The 19,402-nt window shown below is 37.6% G+C and overlaps 1 protein-coding gene across 1 annotated transcript in view; it reads left to right on the top strand.

The window, feature by feature from the left end:
• SPATA16 (spermatogenesis associated 16) overlaps positions 1 to 19,402 on the top strand; it is a 209,174-nt gene that overhangs the window by 170,850 nt on the left and 18,922 nt on the right. Inside the window, exons 7-10 of the mRNA XM_019734941.3 lie at positions 3,850 to 3,996; positions 5,065 to 5,177; positions 11,801 to 11,965; positions 14,469 to 14,552. Of these exons, the coding sequence (XP_019590500.3) occupies positions 3,850 to 3,996; positions 5,065 to 5,177; positions 11,801 to 11,965; positions 14,469 to 14,552 (509 nt within the window). The remainder of the gene's footprint in view (positions 1 to 3,849; positions 3,997 to 5,064; positions 5,178 to 11,800; positions 11,966 to 14,468; positions 14,553 to 19,402) is intronic.

Raw genomic sequence — 19,402 nt, 5'->3', positions numbered from 1 at the left:
ATGCAAAGAAAGGAGTTAATGTGAGATGTATTACAATGGGCAGGTTTAATTAGCTTTTGAGACTCACTAAATGTCAAGAAATAAGAGGAAAGAAAAATCAACAGTGGCTTCTAAACTTTAAGCCACAATAAGAGGGTGAATAATAGCTATCTTATAACATATTGTGAAAAGCAGGGAAGAGGGGAGTTGTGATGACTATGAAAATCATTTTTGAGGAATCTATTGGCTGTGTCTGAAGTAAATTTTGCAAATTAGAATGTCTCCAGTTGTCATTTGTAAATACAGTGATGGAATTTGGTGATAATATTCAGATGAGACTATAGCTTTGATCCCCAATCTTTTGGTTAGAAGTAATAGCTAAAGCCACAGAATGGAGAAATTCCCCAAGAGTGTATTTGTATGTGTGAAGAACATACCAGTAAGCCAGAGACAGTTTGGAGGAGCACTGAATGAGAAGGCAGGAGGAGAAGGGAGAAAGAGGAGCTAGTATGTACGTATGTGTGTAGGAAAGAGGGGGAGACGGAGACAGACAGTCAGAGAGACAGAGACAGGAGGCAGAGAGAGAAAGAGAGACAGAGAGACAGACAAAGAAAATGACTGTCACTGAACTTTAAGGAGGTGACTTTAAGGAGAAGGAAGGCGAAGGACAGAAGGTCAAAGGCCATGAATAACTTGGGAACTTGAAAACTGGTCAGTCCCAGACTTCAGTGGTACAATAAAAGTTCTCGATAAAGTGCAAACTTTATCCTCTTTGGCTGCAACTTAGACATCTTTCATTTGGACGGGGGAAATGAAATATTATGTTTCTGAAAGAAATTTAATCTTCACAATCTATCTTTGATATTCTTTTTTAAAGCATCCACTTCCCTCATGGTAAAAATTTGGAATTGCATCATCTGTGCAAACTGATTGTTTATTTTTTGTTTTTTAAGATTTTATTGGGGAAGGGGAACAGGACTTCATTGGGGAACAGTGTGTACTTCCAGGCCTTTTTCCCAAGTCAAGTTGTTGTCCTTTCAGTATTAGTTGTGGAGGGCGCAGCTCAACTCCAGGTCCAGTTGCCGTTTTCTAGTTGCAGGGGGCACAGCCCACCATCCCTTATAGGAGTCGAACCGGCAACCTTGTGGTTGAGAGCCCACTGGCCCATGAGGGAATCGAACTGGCAACCTTAGGAGTTAGGAGCATGGAGCTCTAACCGCCTGAGCCACCGGGCCAGCCCACAAACAGATTTTTTTTAGATAATAAATTGGTCATAGTCATCTAAATTTCATCTCCTAATGTGATAAATTGTGAAGAAGTGCATTCAAAGATTTATTTGTCCCAAGTTTTCTTCTGACATGACAGAAGCAAAGAAGACATTTTTAATCAATTCAACTTTTCTACCAAAGGACAATATAATCTGGTTAACTTTCCTATCCATCAGAGGCACGGGGCTTTTCGGACGTAGGTAGAGGTTTATGAGCATAAAATTGAGAACAATTAGCACTCAAATTAATGTTACATGAGATTCGACATCTGGTAAGTGTTTCGTCATTTTGGGTCATAGACCACCTGCTCAGCTAAATGTTCACACAACTGCAATTTACACTGCATACAAATGGAATATGAATGATACTTTAAATTGTTTTCCCTCAATTTAACAGAATGTATGCAGGGACCTCTCATATTTTGATACTTTGACTAGAAATTAATAATGAATTAATAATACACACTCATAGGATGAAACATATAGGATTAAATGGAACAGAAAATACTTCTATTTTTTGCAAGCATATTTCATAATAAATTAGCTATAGTGCTAATATTAGTTTCACTCATCAATTTAATCACTACCACTCTTAGTATTGGTCTCATCTTTACACATCAAATATTTAAGAGCAAGAAGATATCAACCTCTCAAAGTCTTTGTTATTTATAAAATAGAGCCCTCAAACATCTGGCTGTTACTGGCAATAGAGCTGTACCAGAAAATCTGCACCAAATCTCCAGATGCTTCCTGCAGTCCACTACAAACACCAGTCCATGCATAATACATACTATCTATTTTGAGCTTCAGGACACCAAGCCTCCAAGAAAACTTCAATGTAGGCCTAAAAGTCTTGGAGGTGTCCTCTCTGAGCTGGAGTATTCTTTAGTGCTGACAGGAGGCTTCAGGGCATCTGAGATCCAGACTTCTATGTCAATATGTTAGATATATCAGTGGGGGGGGAAGAGGAGGGTTAGAACAGCTGTAAAACCTACCTACACCCATTCAGGGGCCCTCTAGTCATGCAGCGTTCCCCAGGGAGCCAAGGACATCCCCATAGGACAATCCCAGACACCATCACCAGCATGGCGAGAAGATCGTGGGACCTTCTAAGCTAAGGAGCAAAACCACATTAAAGAGCTGACCATAACCAGGGAACAGTTATCAGCTTTAAATTGGGCTACTCAGTAAATTTTAGTCTGAACAAAGGGTTCTACAGCTAAAGAAGGGTGGACGGGGAGGGTCAATAAAAACACTCATGGTTTACTCTGTCAACATTTTTTTTTAAAGAAATATTACAGATAAACATGAAGTCTATACCAGTTGAGTTCTTTTTTTTTTTTTTTTTAATTTATTGGGGGTGACAATTGTTAGTAAAATTACATAGATTTCAGGTGTACAATTCTGTATTACATCATCTATAAATCCCATTGTGTGTTCACCACCCAGAGTCAGTTCTTCCATCACCATATATTTGATCCCCCTTACCCTCATCTCCCACCCCCCATCCCCCTCACACTCTGGACCAGTTGAGTTCTGATTCAACCTTAAAGATGGGTCTTTAACTAAATCATAATTCAAGGATCTTTGAAATTTCATCTTTTCCCCTTTCTGGCAGTGTCAAGTAGGGAGGGCTCGTTAAACTCTCTGTTCATCTTCCTTCATTTGAGAAGTCTTTTAAAATAAACCAAAGCCTTATTATTCAGAAAGGAAATAAATGAATCTGCATTTCAAGATCCTAAGGCTGACATTCATCCCTACCCCAAAGGCAATCCATAGGCAAGAGCGCTGAAAGCCGCATGCCACGGTTAGTCCTTGGGTCTCTGGAGTCAGACTGCCCGGTGTGACTCCTACTTTGTCCACTTGCAGGCTATGTTCTCAGGCAAATCATTGCCCATCTGTGTACCTCAACTTCATATTTATACAGAGGGACAACATCACCAATTTTGTAAAGTTTTAAGATTTATAAAGACAATGCACACAAAATACTTAGAACAACATAGGTAGGAAATAAGGACTCAGTAACCATTACCGCTTACAGTCATTAAAAGCTGAGTTTTTTTAAGAACCCTTTTCATGACATTCAAGTCACTTCCTAATCTGATTACAAGTCAGTACATTTATCATTTCAAATTTCCTTTTACAACTAGGCAGGATAGTAAACTAAATTAATTCATTAGCCTTATATTTTAATTCTCACTTGGTAATTTTTTTCTTTCCTTTCATGTAACTTTATTTCCTTAAGTTTTAAACCATGAACAGAAAAATCAGATTTTCTTGAAAACAGTCACAGATAAAAATATTAAGGCTGCAAGCTGGTCCTGAATTTTCTATTATTTTGAAAATAGGGAAATGCAATTTAGCCATATTTTATTACTATGCCTTGTGTATATTCATATTTTAAGAAAAATATAAATAATGAAATATGATTTTGATATATCAGCTAACTGACCTTTGATGCACATACTTTTACTTTGTATCTTTGATGTTTGTACTTATCATTTTTTTCCAAGTACAATTCCTGAAATCTGAAAAGAAAAAAAAAAATACTTGGAAAACAATAATGTGATAACAGTCTTTAGTCTTTTTCTGTTGTATTTCAGACCTTCAAGGATTCCACGTGTTGCCTCAGACAGCTGACTGGTCATCTTTTCCTCCCCAACAATATCTCTTGACTCTTGGGTTCAAAAACAAAGAAGATGGGAAATTTTTAGAAAAAGTATCAAGTAGGAAGCTGCCAACATTTACAGGTGAATCACCTGGAGTTATTATCTTTCGATACTTTTATAAGGCAGGAGGTGTACGTTATTCATTAAGTCTTATTCATCACAAAGGCTTTGCATATAGTAAGGCCTGGGCCCCCAAAATTCTTGGGTTATAATTAACTCCTCCCAGTCTTTTCTGTGGGTTAGTTAACAATACCTGGAATTCTGGTTCCAGGAAAGCTTCCTGCAAAACCAAACACAATCTTAGAGTATCCACCTTCCTCATTCCAACCATCTCACCCCAAGCATACTATGACCAATGTCTATTCATAGGTCACTTAAAGAATACAAGCTTTTGTCATCATTAATTAGCAAATGGAGAAGATAATTGTGCCATAAAACTATTTTATGAAATGGAAACTATAGCCAGTGACAACCTTAAATCACTTAGATTATCTGCTATTGTATTAATATCAGTTCCACTCTTTTCTTATATAATTAACCAAGAGCTTAGATCTCCTAAAGAGTACTTTAATTAAATGGTGTTCTGTAATTCTAGTTGAAACTTGCAAGAAAATAGTCACAGGGAGTTGAAGTCTGAAACTTCTGGGCTGAATTCACGACCAGGTTGAATTTATTCCTTCAGCCCTACCCACATAATTAAGGATTTGTATTTTGTTTGGCACTGTATCCTCTGAGGCTTATCTCAACTTTGAGCTACATTCAAAGTCAATGCGATCTACACACTTGAATAATGCCTGGGAGGAACAAGACAAGAATCAGACACATTTATGACAACATTTTTTTCACAACTCAGGGAAAACATACTCTGCAGAAAGAGGTGAATTGTTATAGGCTGTCTCTTAGATCTCTCAATCACAAAACACAACAAAATGAATAAATGATAGTCTCTAAAGGGCAATGTCTCCTCTGCCTTTCTCCTCATAGATCTTTCATTGTTATACACGTGGTCCAGGGATGGGACTGGTTTCTGTACTAAAGATTTTATATCTATTAACATTGGAGCTATCTGTTTATAGCTTGCCAAAGAATGCATTTTGAAATGGAAGTCTGGAAAATATAGTACAAAAGTTTATTGTTACAATTTTTTAGAACATAAAACTCCCTTCGGTCTGCTGACCGGAGAAGACGCAGTGAGACAAATGGAAACAACGGGGAAGAGAATCTTGCCAATATTGGATTTTATTAGAAGCACCCAGTTGAATGTAGGTATATGAATTCTTTTAATATTTGTCCAATGTATAAAAATTAGACAATTCTAGAAGTATGGCATGTTTATGGTGCAAATATTGCAAGTATTGGAGGATTTTAGAAACTTTCATAGTAAACCTCCTTTGCAAAAAACTAACCAAAATTTAGCTAATGATTTTATTTTAAAACATATTCCAATGGTATGCGTTGCAATTTCCTGCATTTATAAGGCTTGTGTTTCTTAAAAGAGCCTTTTCGCTGTGCCTTCCTGATATCTACTTCAAGGTTGCAGTGAATTTCTCATTTCAAATCAATAAAAAATTTTTAGCAAATACAATGCTTTCCCTATTTCATGTATTGGGCCATTCCTTCAAACCATCCCATTACCTACACGAGAATTCAGAGCTTTTCAAGTTAGTGCCACCACACCACACTGAGAAACTTAATACTACTCTAAACACTTACTCTTTGTATACGTTTCACATAAATGATCTAATCCTTTTTTCTGATCCAGGAAAAATATGCCTTTTGGCTTTTCAGTCTTAAAAAGCCCAAAATAAGAAATGAATTTGCTATTTTAACAAAATTCAAGCCATTGTACTGAAAGTACATAAAGGGATCTTCTCATTCACAAGCTATAAAGGCTGCAGATTCCTCTTTTTTAATACAGTAGCCCCTTTTCTACAGTTTTTCTTTCCATGGTTTCAGTTTCCTGAGGTCAACCATGATCCAAAAATATCAAACTGACATTCCAGAAATAAGCAATTCATACATTTTAAATTGCACACCATTCTGAGTCACTCAGTTCCTCTCATCATGTAGGCATTGTATCATATCGCATCATTACAAGAAGGGTTAGTACAGTACTTACAGTATATTTTGAGAGAGAGAGACCACATTCACATGATTTTTATTATAGTATATTGTTATATTGTTATAACTGTGCTATTTTATTGTTAGTTATTACTGTTAATCGCATACTGTGCCTAATTTATAAATTAAACTTTATCATAGGTATGCATGTATGGGAAAAAATGTTCTATATGTGTCGTTTCAGGCATCCACTGGGGGTCTGGGACATATCTTCTGAGGATAAGTGAGGGCTACTGTATTTTATGAAAGGTCTATAAACAGGAAATTTTAAAGAATTTTCTTTTTGTGGATTTTGTATTACATCAGTGATTTGATGTTCTTACCTTACAAGTGGAACCAAGGGGGTCATCACAAATAGCAACTTAACATCTGTTCAGCAGTTTATCTGCTCAATAACATTATTCAGGATTTTAGAAAAGCTGTAAAACCCTTAATTTGTTTGCATTATTTGCAATTCTATGCATTTCAAATACAAAAGTACATTTTTTCTGATTTTCCTACTGTGTATCTCTCCCTCCCCACAACTGTGTTACACCCAATTATCTCTTCTATATTTCTGTTAATAAGAAATCCATCTCTGTCTTAATCATCTCGGGCTGTCCTAACAAAATACCACAGACTGGGTGACTTAAACAACAGACATGTATTTACTCACAGTTCTAGAGGCTAGAATTCCAACATCAGGGAGCCAGCATGGTCAGGTTCTGATGAAGGCCCTCTTTCTGGTTTGCAATTGGCCACCTTTTTTGCTGTATCCTTACCTAGCAGAGATGTCTCTTCTTATAAGGGCCCTAATCCCATCGTAAGGGCCCCACCTCATGACCTCATCTAATTACCTTCAAAAAACACCGTCTCCACATATCATCACACTTGGGCTTAGGGCTTCAGGATATGAATTTGGGGTAGACACAAACAGTCAGTTTATCTCTGACTCCACTACAAATTTTGGGGATTGTTCTTCAGTTCACCCTCTATCACAAACTCCTCCAGACACACAGATACACACACATAACCCCTTACCCACCTCCCCACCCTAATTAGAGATACACACATATCACCGGCAGCATCAGGCCCTTGCAAACAGTGAAAGCTTTGCTAACAAGAACCATCACCATGTAGCATTACTTCACCTTGTCCGCACATGCTTAGCCTGGTGGAGCCAGTGTGCTGGACGTTGTGGAGGTGATCTGTCTGTGCCCTGGCTTTTGGGGTGAATACCTGCCAGACCTTATCACTTGTCAGGGAAACGACCACATCATCTGTTACCAACTCAGATCTCACAGTGTATAGTGAATGCAGCTTGTGCCTATCTAGGTATTATGTACTTTTAAAATGTTCTTAACTCATTTTCTTCTCACCTTTCACATGGCATTCTGACCACTTGCAATTTGTATATGCATGTATCTTTATGTGTCTATAAAGGAGATTTAAAATCCCTATAGTAATTAAGATTTTTAGCATCTAATTAATAACTCAATCTTCAATAGAATGAGTCAGTACCACTCTGCTAACTGCAAGGAATTTCAACTTTCCTATGTTTGCCTCTGTGGAAAATAACAGTTTTTGAAAGATTGCCTCAGAGAGTTTTAATGGAAAGAAGTGAGTGATCCTGAAAGTACCCAGGGACCACAAGTATGTCCAACTATTGGCCTTTAAGATTCTTATTATATGTCCAACCATAGCTTCATAAAGCAAGACCGAATAAAATTGTCTGCAAAGGTAACCTAGCTTAATGAAGCAAGTAATGAGTTGCTGAGTAGAAATTATTCCTATGCGGTACCATTAACTGTAACCCAAGCAGCCCTCAATGGTGTTTTTCAGATCCCTTGAGGTATGTTTTTTCTTGTCAGACATCAAATGCCATCCACTTGAATGCTTAGGCATTGCATTGCCCTTATTAGCTGCTACCCTATTTTGTGGCACCTGCAGATAAAGGCTTTGGTCCGAGTTTGTGCTCTAGCTGTGTAATCCGAGGGCAAGTCACTTAACCTCGGAGCTGTTTCTTCTCATTTATAAAATAGGCTGATATCTGCCAGGCCCACCTTGCAGAGTTGTTGTGAGACCAAAAGTACATAATCCATGTTGAAGCGCTTTGTAGAATATTACAAACTGTAGAAGTTTTCGTTATTTGTATTGGTTTTAGTTTGCTTTGACAAGAGGACTATTTTACAGACCTTTCTTTTTCTTTATATAAATTGTGTACTTTGAAATCACATATTCTTCTAAATGAAGATTGTGCAAGTGTCCTGTGGATTTCCAATTTTTTTTCTTAGATCACTGATATGTTCAGTGTCACAAAAGTTAGGTACCTTTGTGCTTTGCATCACAAAAGCAGAATTTGAGGTACCGTCTCAAGGCATAGATCTACTGCACACAGTAGGTCTTTCCTGGGAACATGAATTTTCACTTCTTGCCATGAGGTGTGGTAGACACAGTTGAGCATTCTGGTATGAAGGAGGTTTCTACATGTTAAGCAATGATTCTCCTTATACTCTGACACCAGTCTCCTTATCTTTATAAATTCCTTTGCTAGGCATACAACAACACATGGCCAAACAAGAATGATTCTGGCATTTTAAGAGTTATAATCTAAAATATTCTACCACCTCCCTATCTGGTGGCTTTTAATCCCACTGAACCTCAGCCCCATTCAACCCGTAACTCTGCTTTAATGGTCCTTTTCCTTCTCTAGATCTTTGTCCTAATTATTGCACATGCTACCGGACAGCACTGTGCTTTTCCATTCATTAACTTTATTGGCTGCTGTCAGTTTCAAACCGTATGTACCGTGCTTCCTAGGCTAAATGTTAAAGAGTTAAAATAATAAAATCTCTTGCCATGCATGAAACCTCCTTCACAGGCTGACTTGCCAAAAAATGACCCAACTAACCATAATTTTAATGCCTCATTAACTTTACTTTTAATTTCTTCCAAGCAAAGCATAAAAAAATGTTTACACATGCACATTTGAAATAAACAATAATATGTGTTTCCTACACCTTTTTTTGCAGTGAATATTTCTATATGTTATACTAAATGGAAATATATTCCAAACACTTGGGCTGTGCTTTTCAGTGCTATCATGTAGTGCCACTTACTTGACAAACATTTATCCATACCTGCTATGAAATCTAGCAATTCTAACTTGAAGCCTTCATTTGAACTTGCTATTTACCTAACCTTCATTGTACCTGTGTGAGGTTTTAGCTTCAATCATCGCCACTTTATTACACTCTCTCCAGCAGCTAAGGAGCCCTTTGATTACTCGTGAAATCTCATTGGGAGGGCTACTTCCCGTTAGATTTAGCCCTTGCTAGCTAGCATTAGATGTTTAAGGTAATTCCTTCATTTTTTTTTTTTTATTATTTTCTTAAAGCAACAGCATCAGAACATTCCTGCTGGCAGTAGATATTAATTTTTATTTCTTTTTTACTTTGTCTCTCAAAGACCATTGTCCTGTATATGTAAAATATTCATCTGTAGTTTCCTGATAACCAGTATTGCATTTGGCTGGAGGCTGGGGGAGGATGGGTGACTATTAGCAGTCAACTATATTCTTTTTTTCTAGTATTTGATTTGTATGGCGTACTCCCTGTTTTGTCATGCCTCCAACAATCAAGCTAACAAAGCACCATTGCCTTCCACTAGTTTTATTTTCCTAATGTTTTGGAAAATTACACTGATACAGTATGTTCCCGAGCAGGCTTCAGTTGTTTCTGCTCTTTGGAGCTGAGTCACTACACCTCTATCCTACAAGCAGCCCCATTGTTTATTTTTTTTAAAAGACAAAGAAAGCAATTTTTCTTCAGAAAGAAAACGGTTTTTCCTGCAACTTGCTTTCCTCTATTTGACAGAATCCATTGTTTAGTTACATGTTTAAACTAAACGGGTAGGCTAGCTATTTCGTCAATTTAGAAAAAGGACTCCAAATCCACAGTTTGCAATCATCGCTCCTATAAGTTTATAGATTTTCAGATAAATTATTAATTTCAGAGAACAAATCAGCAGGGCTAGAAGACTATAACTCAAATGGCATAGATAGGTATAGGGCCAAACACAATGCCACGGTGCTCGACCTTCCTCTATTACCAAGATTCTAGAAAAGTGCCAACTTCTAGAGGTTGGTGTCAATCAAACTATGAGTATGACATTTCAGAAAGGACTGTTTTCTAAATTCAAGCTGAAATTCAGATGCTCTTTAGTAATGCCGGTTTCTAATGATTTTTCTCTTAAGAAGAGAGTCTATTTTAAGAAAGAAAAATAATGTCTGCTTTCTCCAGTTTCTGGGGGGGAAGGAATCTGTTTTGTAAGTATGGACAAATGAAAATGGTCCTTGCTCAACTACTAAGCTTTAAGGTGGTTCTTCAACTTGTTTACGATATTTGAATATTTTGGGGTACCTAGCTAAAATCCATATTTCTAAAAACACATATCAAGAGATTATCCCACATAGGACAGTTTAGTGGTTACCAAAGGGTAAAGGAGGGTGGGGGTAGTAGAAGACGGTAAAGGGGGTCAAATATATGGTGATGGAAGGAGACCTGACTCTGGGTGGTGAACATACAGTGCAATATATAGATGATGTTTTATATAAAATGTACACGTAAAACCTACGTAATTTTACTAACGAATGTCACCACAATAAATTTAATTAGAAAGAAAGAAAGATTGTAATTCACTGAGTAAGGCCCAGGACTCTTCGTAGTTAACACAAAAGCCTAGTGATTCCAGTGCAGATGGTCCAGGAGGAACCATGCCATAGAGGGACACTGGGCAGCCAGCCTTCCTCTTCTGAGCACCAGGATGTGGCATGAAATTGCCAAACTAAATTCTCGTATGACTTCCAATTTCTCATCACCCTCCAAACAGTAGAAAGTCAGGCTTTTCTTTTAACCCTGAGAGATTCCCCTTTGTCAGAAATACTTTTTTCTAAATGTAAATGTAAGAATTTTATTATAAATTTTGCTTCTCCTATCAAGCATTATAAAGTATATTAAACTTTTTAGGGAAGGTAATGTTTCCTCTTTCATGACTGGCAGTAGCAAACACATAAGTGGGCCACCTTATTATAAGTAGGCCCCATTTTAAGAAAGCCCAAAATACTAGTCGATTCACGGGGGCTGGTGGCCCTTAAAAATATAGACAATGGTCTATTTCAAGATAGATCATGTCCGTTGTTGGAATGGTCCTAGGAGTCAGAATAAAGTGCTATAATCCCACAAGGAGAGGAGCCAGTGTCCAAGGCCAAAAATGAGATCTAAAGATAAAAGCAGAGCTAAGGTTTGATGTAAGCCATTGGGGTAAACAGAATTCAGTGTGTATAACATTTTTCAGGATTCAACTTGCATTTACAAATATTATTTTATGTAAACAAGATAGTGGGCAACTCTTAGCTCTTATGATGCCTTGGTGACATAGATAAAGTCTCCCCACTCGGAATAGACATAGCGCGGTGGGATCACCACTGGGAGAGTGGGGCACAGGTTCAATTTCAGTCCCCTTTTTTCCCTCAGTCCAACTTCTTTATGCAGGGCCACCTGCAAATCCTTGTCAATAGTCCTGCAAAGTGTTCCCTCTTACATACATTCATCTATTTGAAGGAAAGGTACAGATAATTCTCCAAAATGATAGAAGGAAACATTTGTTTGTACTAGATACCATTGCTTCAAAGGATGTAAACATAACAAACCCTTGCTTTAATCCCCAGAGAAAGGTCTATTTCTGTGGTTTTGTTCTAAAACATTTACTTTTACTGGGAGGCTAGGGGAATTTCCATGCGTGCTCGGGCGTGATGGAGAAGTTGCAATACGCCAGCCTCCTCAGCCAGCTGCAGAGAGTAAAGGAGCAGTCCCAGGTGATCAATCAAGTAATGGCAGAGCTAGCAACCATTCCCTATCTACAGGACATCAGTCAACAGGAGGCGGAATTGGTAAGCATTTGTGTTTCTTTGTTTAAGGCTTTCATAGGCCCTGAGCCAACAGCAAAGTGATATGATCTGAAAGAAATTTGTCATAATAAATGTAGTCTGAGGGTGAACTCCCCAACCCTCATGAAGCGTTCTAATGAAGAAACTGGAAAATGTAGAAAAGTGAATGTCTTTTTTTTATTTGCTCACATTGACTAGCTTCCATTTTTTATATCAAGAACTGTGTGATGTGTAAAAACGAAAGAAAGGGCTGATTACTCATACTGTGTGTCAGGCTTTTTGTTTTGAGTAAAGTTAAATTTCAATAAATTGTTTCTTAAACTCCAAGATACGTTAATACATGATTCTTTTCTATGGAAAATTGAGAGGCAAAAAAGTAATTTCTGTATAGAAAACCAAGCCTACAAAGCCATTTCTAGTGTCACAGATAAGTTGGCAGTGCCAATACACACACACATTAGTACTTTTAGATAAAACAGTTATCTTATTTGAGGAGAAAATGTAGTTAGTTAAGCAGCTGTGGTTTTAAACTGAATTAACCAATTAACTCAGAGGCAGTCAAAAACTAGTTGAAGGAATGTCTCAAACAATCTTCGAACAGATTTGTATATAATAACCATAATTAGTACTAGAAACCATGGCACCTTGTTTGAAAAACAATTATTAAACAGTGCGCTGGCCATTTGAGGAAAGGCAACATGTATTCTATATGGATATCCTAATGGGTTGTTGGGAAGGGCTTTTGACTTTGAGTAGATAAAACTAATTATTGATCTGAAGTGAATGCACATAGCAAGGATGAGAACAGCCCAAACCAATCACCTGTAATTTTCAGATAACTAAGGAACCCTCCCTCTCTGAATTTTCAAAGTTATAACAAATTCATCAAGAAATGGACTGCCAACATTTATAATGTTCATCTGAACTGTAACAGGGTATTAAATATATACTGATATTCACAGTAAGCCTGTAAAATCATCTGACTAGACAAATAATAAAACTGTGCTTACTAAAGATAAAAACTATGGGGAAAGAAAAAGTCTATGAATCAAGGAATTACTAAGTCAAAATTGGCAGCAATACTTTCAAAACCTTTATGGTTGTGCAGCAGAATGCTTTTCTAAAAGGCTAAGTGTTTATCCTACCATTCATAAGGCGTTCAGGACTGCAGTCAGTATGGAACTTTCAAAGTGCATATTACAGCCAATTTTAGATGATTAATGTTCCTCGGAGATAAGAGGAAGAAAAGAAAATGTTAAATTAAGAAGCTGGCACAATGTTGATCCTGTCTTCCTGAAAAACACATGCAAGATTTAAATGAAAAATACAGGGGAGTTATCTGCACTTAGATCTTAACCACACATCTGCGGCTTTCTTTTTTCTGAAAATACTTATATTCCAAAATATACACAAAGAGTGCCAAACTAGCATTATTGACAACCTGAGTAATATGTTAGTGCAATATTCCACTATCTCAAACCTTGGAAAATAGGATTTAATAGGATATTTTCATGTTATATGCACACTAGAAAAAAAATTTAATGTATATGGATGTATATGTATGTACAGGTCAAATATTTCTAAATCATGTACCCTGCAAGATTTCATCACCATAAGTAATAGATGTCACTTTTCAACTTCCAAGCATGGGTTAATCTAGACAATAAATTCTAGTAATGCCTTTTATGGTGCTTTATAAACAGTGACTGGTCAATAGAAGAGTTATGAGTGACAACTCTCTGCCCTTCTGCTTAAGCTCTGCAGTATCTAAAGTACAGAAAGATTATCTGAGGGTTCATACTATTTGATGCCACAGTAAGCTGAACTGGCATTTGTTCTTTTTTACAGGACTTTCTTTTTTAGTTTCGACTGTCACATGGCTTGATACGGCTTCATTACTTTGCAGCCACATATGCAGCGTGTGTATAAGACTGCTTTAAATTGGAAAATGGCAAAGGGTAGAATGTTTTAAACTTGCCTTTGAATGGAACCTAAAAAGAAAACTTGGTTGTTTTGAAGTTTTAGAGAAGAAAAGAACAGTAAAAGAGCTTAAATGAACTAGATCCTTTAAGAGCCAATAAAACAGCACTATGTTAGAATTGTCCTCTGGTGAGCTTTTGCATGATGCCTAAAATTATGATACATTAGCCTTAGGAGAAAAAACGTGTTCGTGTACTGCCTGCCATTTCCTGAGGGAATTAACTACCGCCTTCATTCTTTACAACCCAAATCTGTTTTTACAAAACATCAACATTTACTGCATTAAAACCTATATGTTTTCTACAAATTTTCAAGAAGAATCTCTTCATTGTTTCAGTATTTTATATCTGCAATAATACTCGGTAATGACTGAAGCAAAGATGAGGTAGCAATGTTCATTGTCGGAAAGATGAGTAATAAAATCATCAGCGTACAAATGATTTTTTAATTAGGTTTTAATCTGTGTATTTAGAGAAGTTATTTCTGTGTGAAATCCACACTGATAATTTTTATCTTGGTGCCACAGCTGCAGTCACTAATGGCAGATGCTATGGACACCCTTGAAGGAAGAAGAAACGATAAAGAACGTGTGTGGAATACAATCCAAAAGGTAAAACTTTCAGCTGAAGGGAAAGGATATCTTAGTCTTAAAGAAATGTCCATCTTTGGTGAAATCTGTTTAGAAGATAAAAAGAAAAGAAAGTCCTTTGGGTTGTTTTATCATTTGTTTTCTTTTTGTAAAATAAGTGCAGCTCTCTCTCTGGAATCCAAATCAAATATGGATTTTTTAAACCTATTCCCTCAGGTCTGCTTCTTTTCCAACAGCTTGTGGTCGTATGCTTTCATGGGTCTTCCTATTTGCTCTTTTTCGTATTCTGTTTTCATCATCCGCTTCTTCATTATTGGTTATTATAGATTTTTTCATAAATCCCTTCCATCAGTGTTTTATTCCACTCCCCAACCCTTTCTCCCATTTTCTGTCACTTGAGAAAAAAATGGCTACAAAATGGCTACATCTCAGGGAACAACAGAGAAACTAGCACATCGATGTTTTGTGGGGAGGAGTAAGATACTGGTGTTAGAAGTAGAGAAACATCCCTTCATGGTTACCAGAACTTAAATAAAACAATCACCAAGATGTATCTGGCCCCAGGTATGCACGAGACTTGTGTGAGGAGATTTGTGTGATACTACACAGCCCTCGGACAACATAGACATGAGTAATATTGAGCCTCCAGTCCAGCTAAAAGTAATAAATTCTGATCAATCCACTCCCCATTCAGTCTCCTCCAAACATTGTAAGAACCCACAAAGGGACAACTGGTGTCAGGAGATCTGAGAGAAGCAAATCAAAGAAGCCTTCAGTTTAAGAGGTAATAGTCAGCTAGCCATGAGGGATCCTGGTACATCTGAGGAAACGTGTGTCTTCTGTAATCAATTCAGAGGCCCTATGATAAATGTATAACACAGACATCAGCTGAACTCAGCAAATATTTGTTGAATATTTACTATGCCAGAAAGAACACTAGGTGTTAAGGACATTGTGCTGGGCGAGACAAGCACGGCGCCTGCCTAGATGGGCCTTACCACATAGGAAATAAAGCAGTTAGTTACACATTTACTGAATACTATAGTGAAAGAGTGGACGTTCAGCGATCTATGGAAGCAAATACGGGAGTATTATTTGGTCTGGGAGGCCAGGAAAGCCATCTCTGAGAAAGAGATATTTATACCACATTTAAAGGATATGTAGTCGTTATCCAGGTGAAAAGGGAGATTTCTAAACAAAGGGAAGAGTTTCTACCAAGAATGCAAAGAAAGCATGGCACACTGAAAAACTGACAAAGGCACAGGAACATATTTCAAAATGAACTGCAGAGGCAGAAGTCAAATCACAGAAGGACTTTTAAGTTATGTTAAGAATTCGAAATGTTTCAGAAAATATTTCACTGAAAAATGTGCTTGAGACATTTCTAGGGTCGTACTGGGAGAACAGAAGGAGGGGCTACATTCAGTTAGAAGTGGTGGCTTGATGTACAGTAGAGCACATAGAGACGGAGAGAAGCAGATAGATACAAGAAACATTTGGGAAGCCAAATCAACAGGCCTTGTAGTTCACTGGTTGCATATGGGAGTGTAGTGAATAGAAAGAATTAAGAACAATGCCCAGATATTTGGCTTGAGCCGTTGGGCAGTGGATAGGGAGAGGTTTGCTAGTGCCATTTACTGAGGAAGGAAACCCTGCTGGAAGAGCCACTTTTGGTGGAGAATATAAACTCCCTCAGAATCCAGTCGTGAGGCAGAAACCATGCCAGATATTTGAAAGGGAATTTAATATAAAGAATCGTTAACTAGGTATGAAATTATTAACTAGGTAACTGAAAAAGCAAAGGAGAACAATAATTGATCACAAAGGAACTAATTAAAGGAAGGATCTACCATCCATTAGGGCTGGGAAGTCAAAGAGAAGAGGTTGGAATTACTAAAACGGAAACTAGGAAAGGGACCCAGCTGGGCCAACACTCAGACCTCCCACTAGGAGGTGCTGCTTAGCTGGTGGTGCTAGTATCTCCGCGCTTGGAGGAGGGGTCCTGAAGGTCTGAGACCCCCGACTTCTGAGGAGAGGGCACAAACCCACTCGTGCTGAAGTAGGGGATGAAGAGGGGAGGGAGTGGTAATACAAGTAATTCTGCAACTTTTGGAAAAACTAGATTCAACTGCTATTACGGAAAAGAACACGTTTCTGGAGAGAAGAAGCTTTGCTGAAGACGGGCTCCCAGGAACCCCAAGTAGACAGGAAGTCAGCAGCAAGTAAACGGGAAGCAGCAAGTCCCTCCTTGGTCCTTTGGCATTGAAGTGTCCCTCTGTTGCCCTATTGACAGAGACTAAGAGCTGGTAAAGAAGGAATAGGGTTTGCAGACTTCCAGCCCCAGCATCAAAGAACTAATTATAAAGGGTGAGTTTGAAGTTGAGAGACTTTAAAGCTAATAACTGGCACAAAAGTACATTGAATGTACAGTGTTGGCAAGATATTCAAGGGTTCTGGATAAAATACGGAACAAAAATAAAGACTTCTCAGTCATTGCCAAATTAGTATTAACTAAAATCGTTTGAGTGGGTCACATGGCTGAGAAAGAGCATAGAATAAGGAAAGAAGAGAGGCTAGAGGAGCACATTTCCATCTTAGGAAGAGAAACCTACAAAGGAGACTCAGAAGGAATGGCAAGAGAGATAGGAGCTAGAGGTAACCAAATACAATGCTGATGACAGCAGTATAATCAAATATCTATGTTAGATATAGAAATAATTGTTTAGAACAAGGTCAGCAAACTCCAGCCCTCAGGTCAAAATTGACAAACCATCTATTTTGGTAAATAAAGTTTATCAGACACATAGACCAGTGGAATAGAATTGAAAACCCAGAAATAAAACCACATAAATATGGACAGATAATTTCTGACAAATAAGCAAAAAACACACAATGGAGAAAAGACAGTCTCTTCAATAAATGGTGCTGGCAGAATTGGAAAGCCATGTGCAAAAGAATGAACCTGGACTGCTGTCTGTCACCGTGTACCAAAATTAATTCAAAGTGGATCAAAGACTTAAGCATAAGACCTGAAACAATAAACTGCATAGAAGAAAACATAGCTACTAAACTTATGGATCTTGGGTTCAAAGAGCATTTTATGAATTTGACTCCAAAGGAAAGGGAAGTCAAAGGTAAAATAAATAAATGGGACTATATCAAACTTAAAAGCTTCTGCACAGCAAAAGAAACCATCAAAAAAATAAAGAAGCAACCAACTGAATGGGAGAAGATTTTTGCAAACAGCGCCTCCGATACGGGGCTAATATCCAAAATATACAAGGAACTCATACAAGGCAAAAACAGAAAAACAAACAACCCAGTTGAAAAATGGGCAGAGGACCTGAAGAGACATCCCTCCAAAGAGAATATACAAATGGCAAATAGACATATGAAAAAATGCTCAACATCACTAATCATCAGAGAAATGCAAATAAAAGCCACAATGAGATATCACCTCACCCCAGTCAGAATGTCTATCATCAACAAGACAAATAGTAACAAATGTTGGAGAGGCTGTGGAGAAAAAGGAAGCCTCATACACTGTTGGTGGGAATGCAGACTGGTGCAGCTGCTATGGAAGGCAGTGTGGAGGTTCCTCAAAAAGTTACGAATAGAATTGCCATATGACCCAGCAATCCCTCTCCTGGGTATGTACCAAAAAAATCTGAAAACTTTTATCCATAAAGACATGTGTGCTCCAATGTTCATTGCAGCTTTATTTATGGTGGCCAAGACATGAAAACAACCAAAATGTCCTTCGATAGATGAATGGATAAAGAAGTTGTGGTATATGTACACAATGGAATACTATTCGGTAGTAGGAAAAGATGAAATAGGAACATTTGTGACAACATGGATGGATCTTGAGATTATAATGCTAAGTGAAATAAGTCAAACAGAAAAAGCAGAGAACCATATGATTTCACTGATATGTGGCATATAAACCAAAAACAACAAAAGAACAAGACAAACAAATGAGAAACAAAAACTTATAGACACAGACAATAGTTTAGTGGTTACTAGAGGGTAAGGGGAGTCGGGGATGGAAGATGAAGGTAAGGGGATCAAATATATGGTGATGGAAGGAGAACTGACTCTGGGTGATGAACACACAATGTGATTTATAGATGATGTAATACAGAATTGTACACCTGAAATCTATGCAACTTTACTAACAATGGTCACCCCAATAAACTTTAATTTTAAAAAAAAGTTTATGTCACACATCCATGCCATTTATTTATATATATCATCTATGTCACGTTGGCCAAGTTGAGTAGTCTCCACAAGGACCGTATAGCTCACAAAGCCTAAAATATTTACTATCTGTCTCTATGCAGAAAAAGCTTGTTGTACCTTCGTTTAGAGCATTACCCTTCCCAGAAATATTTGCATTTGTACAGTAATGTAATAATATTTTTGTTTTTACAGTATACAAACAACATTTGTATAGTAATATTTGTATTTATAAATCTAAGTGATAATAGAACAACAGTCCAATTGTGAAATTCTGATGACCAGCCAAAAAAGTGGAAGACAGATGGTCATTTATCTAAATCTGTCTACATCTTATAAACAACCAGCAATACCACCTCCCTACAGGCTACGTTGTTGATGCCCACAATCTTAGGAGCACTTAGCCTGTGGCTTCCCACTTTGCCCCTATTTTAGTTACTTATTGCTGTGGTACAAATCACCCCCAAATATAGTGATTTAAAACAACAATTCGATACTATCTCTCACAGTTCTGTGGACTGACCATACTCAGTTAGGTGGTTCTTGCTCGCTGTCTCTCATGCCATTCAATCAGAAGCCTTCTGTGCATGGGGCTAGGGACATTGGGCTCCAGGATGGCTGACAGGTGACAC

Source organism: Rhinolophus sinicus, chromosome 17 (genome assembly GCF_057876585.1).
Source record: "Rhinolophus sinicus isolate RSI-liver-muscle chromosome 17, RSI-T2T, whole genome shotgun sequence".
Classification (NCBI taxonomy): Eukaryota; Metazoa; Chordata; class Mammalia; order Chiroptera; family Rhinolophidae; genus Rhinolophus; species Rhinolophus sinicus.
This window is presented reverse-complemented; position numbering and strand designations above follow the sequence as displayed.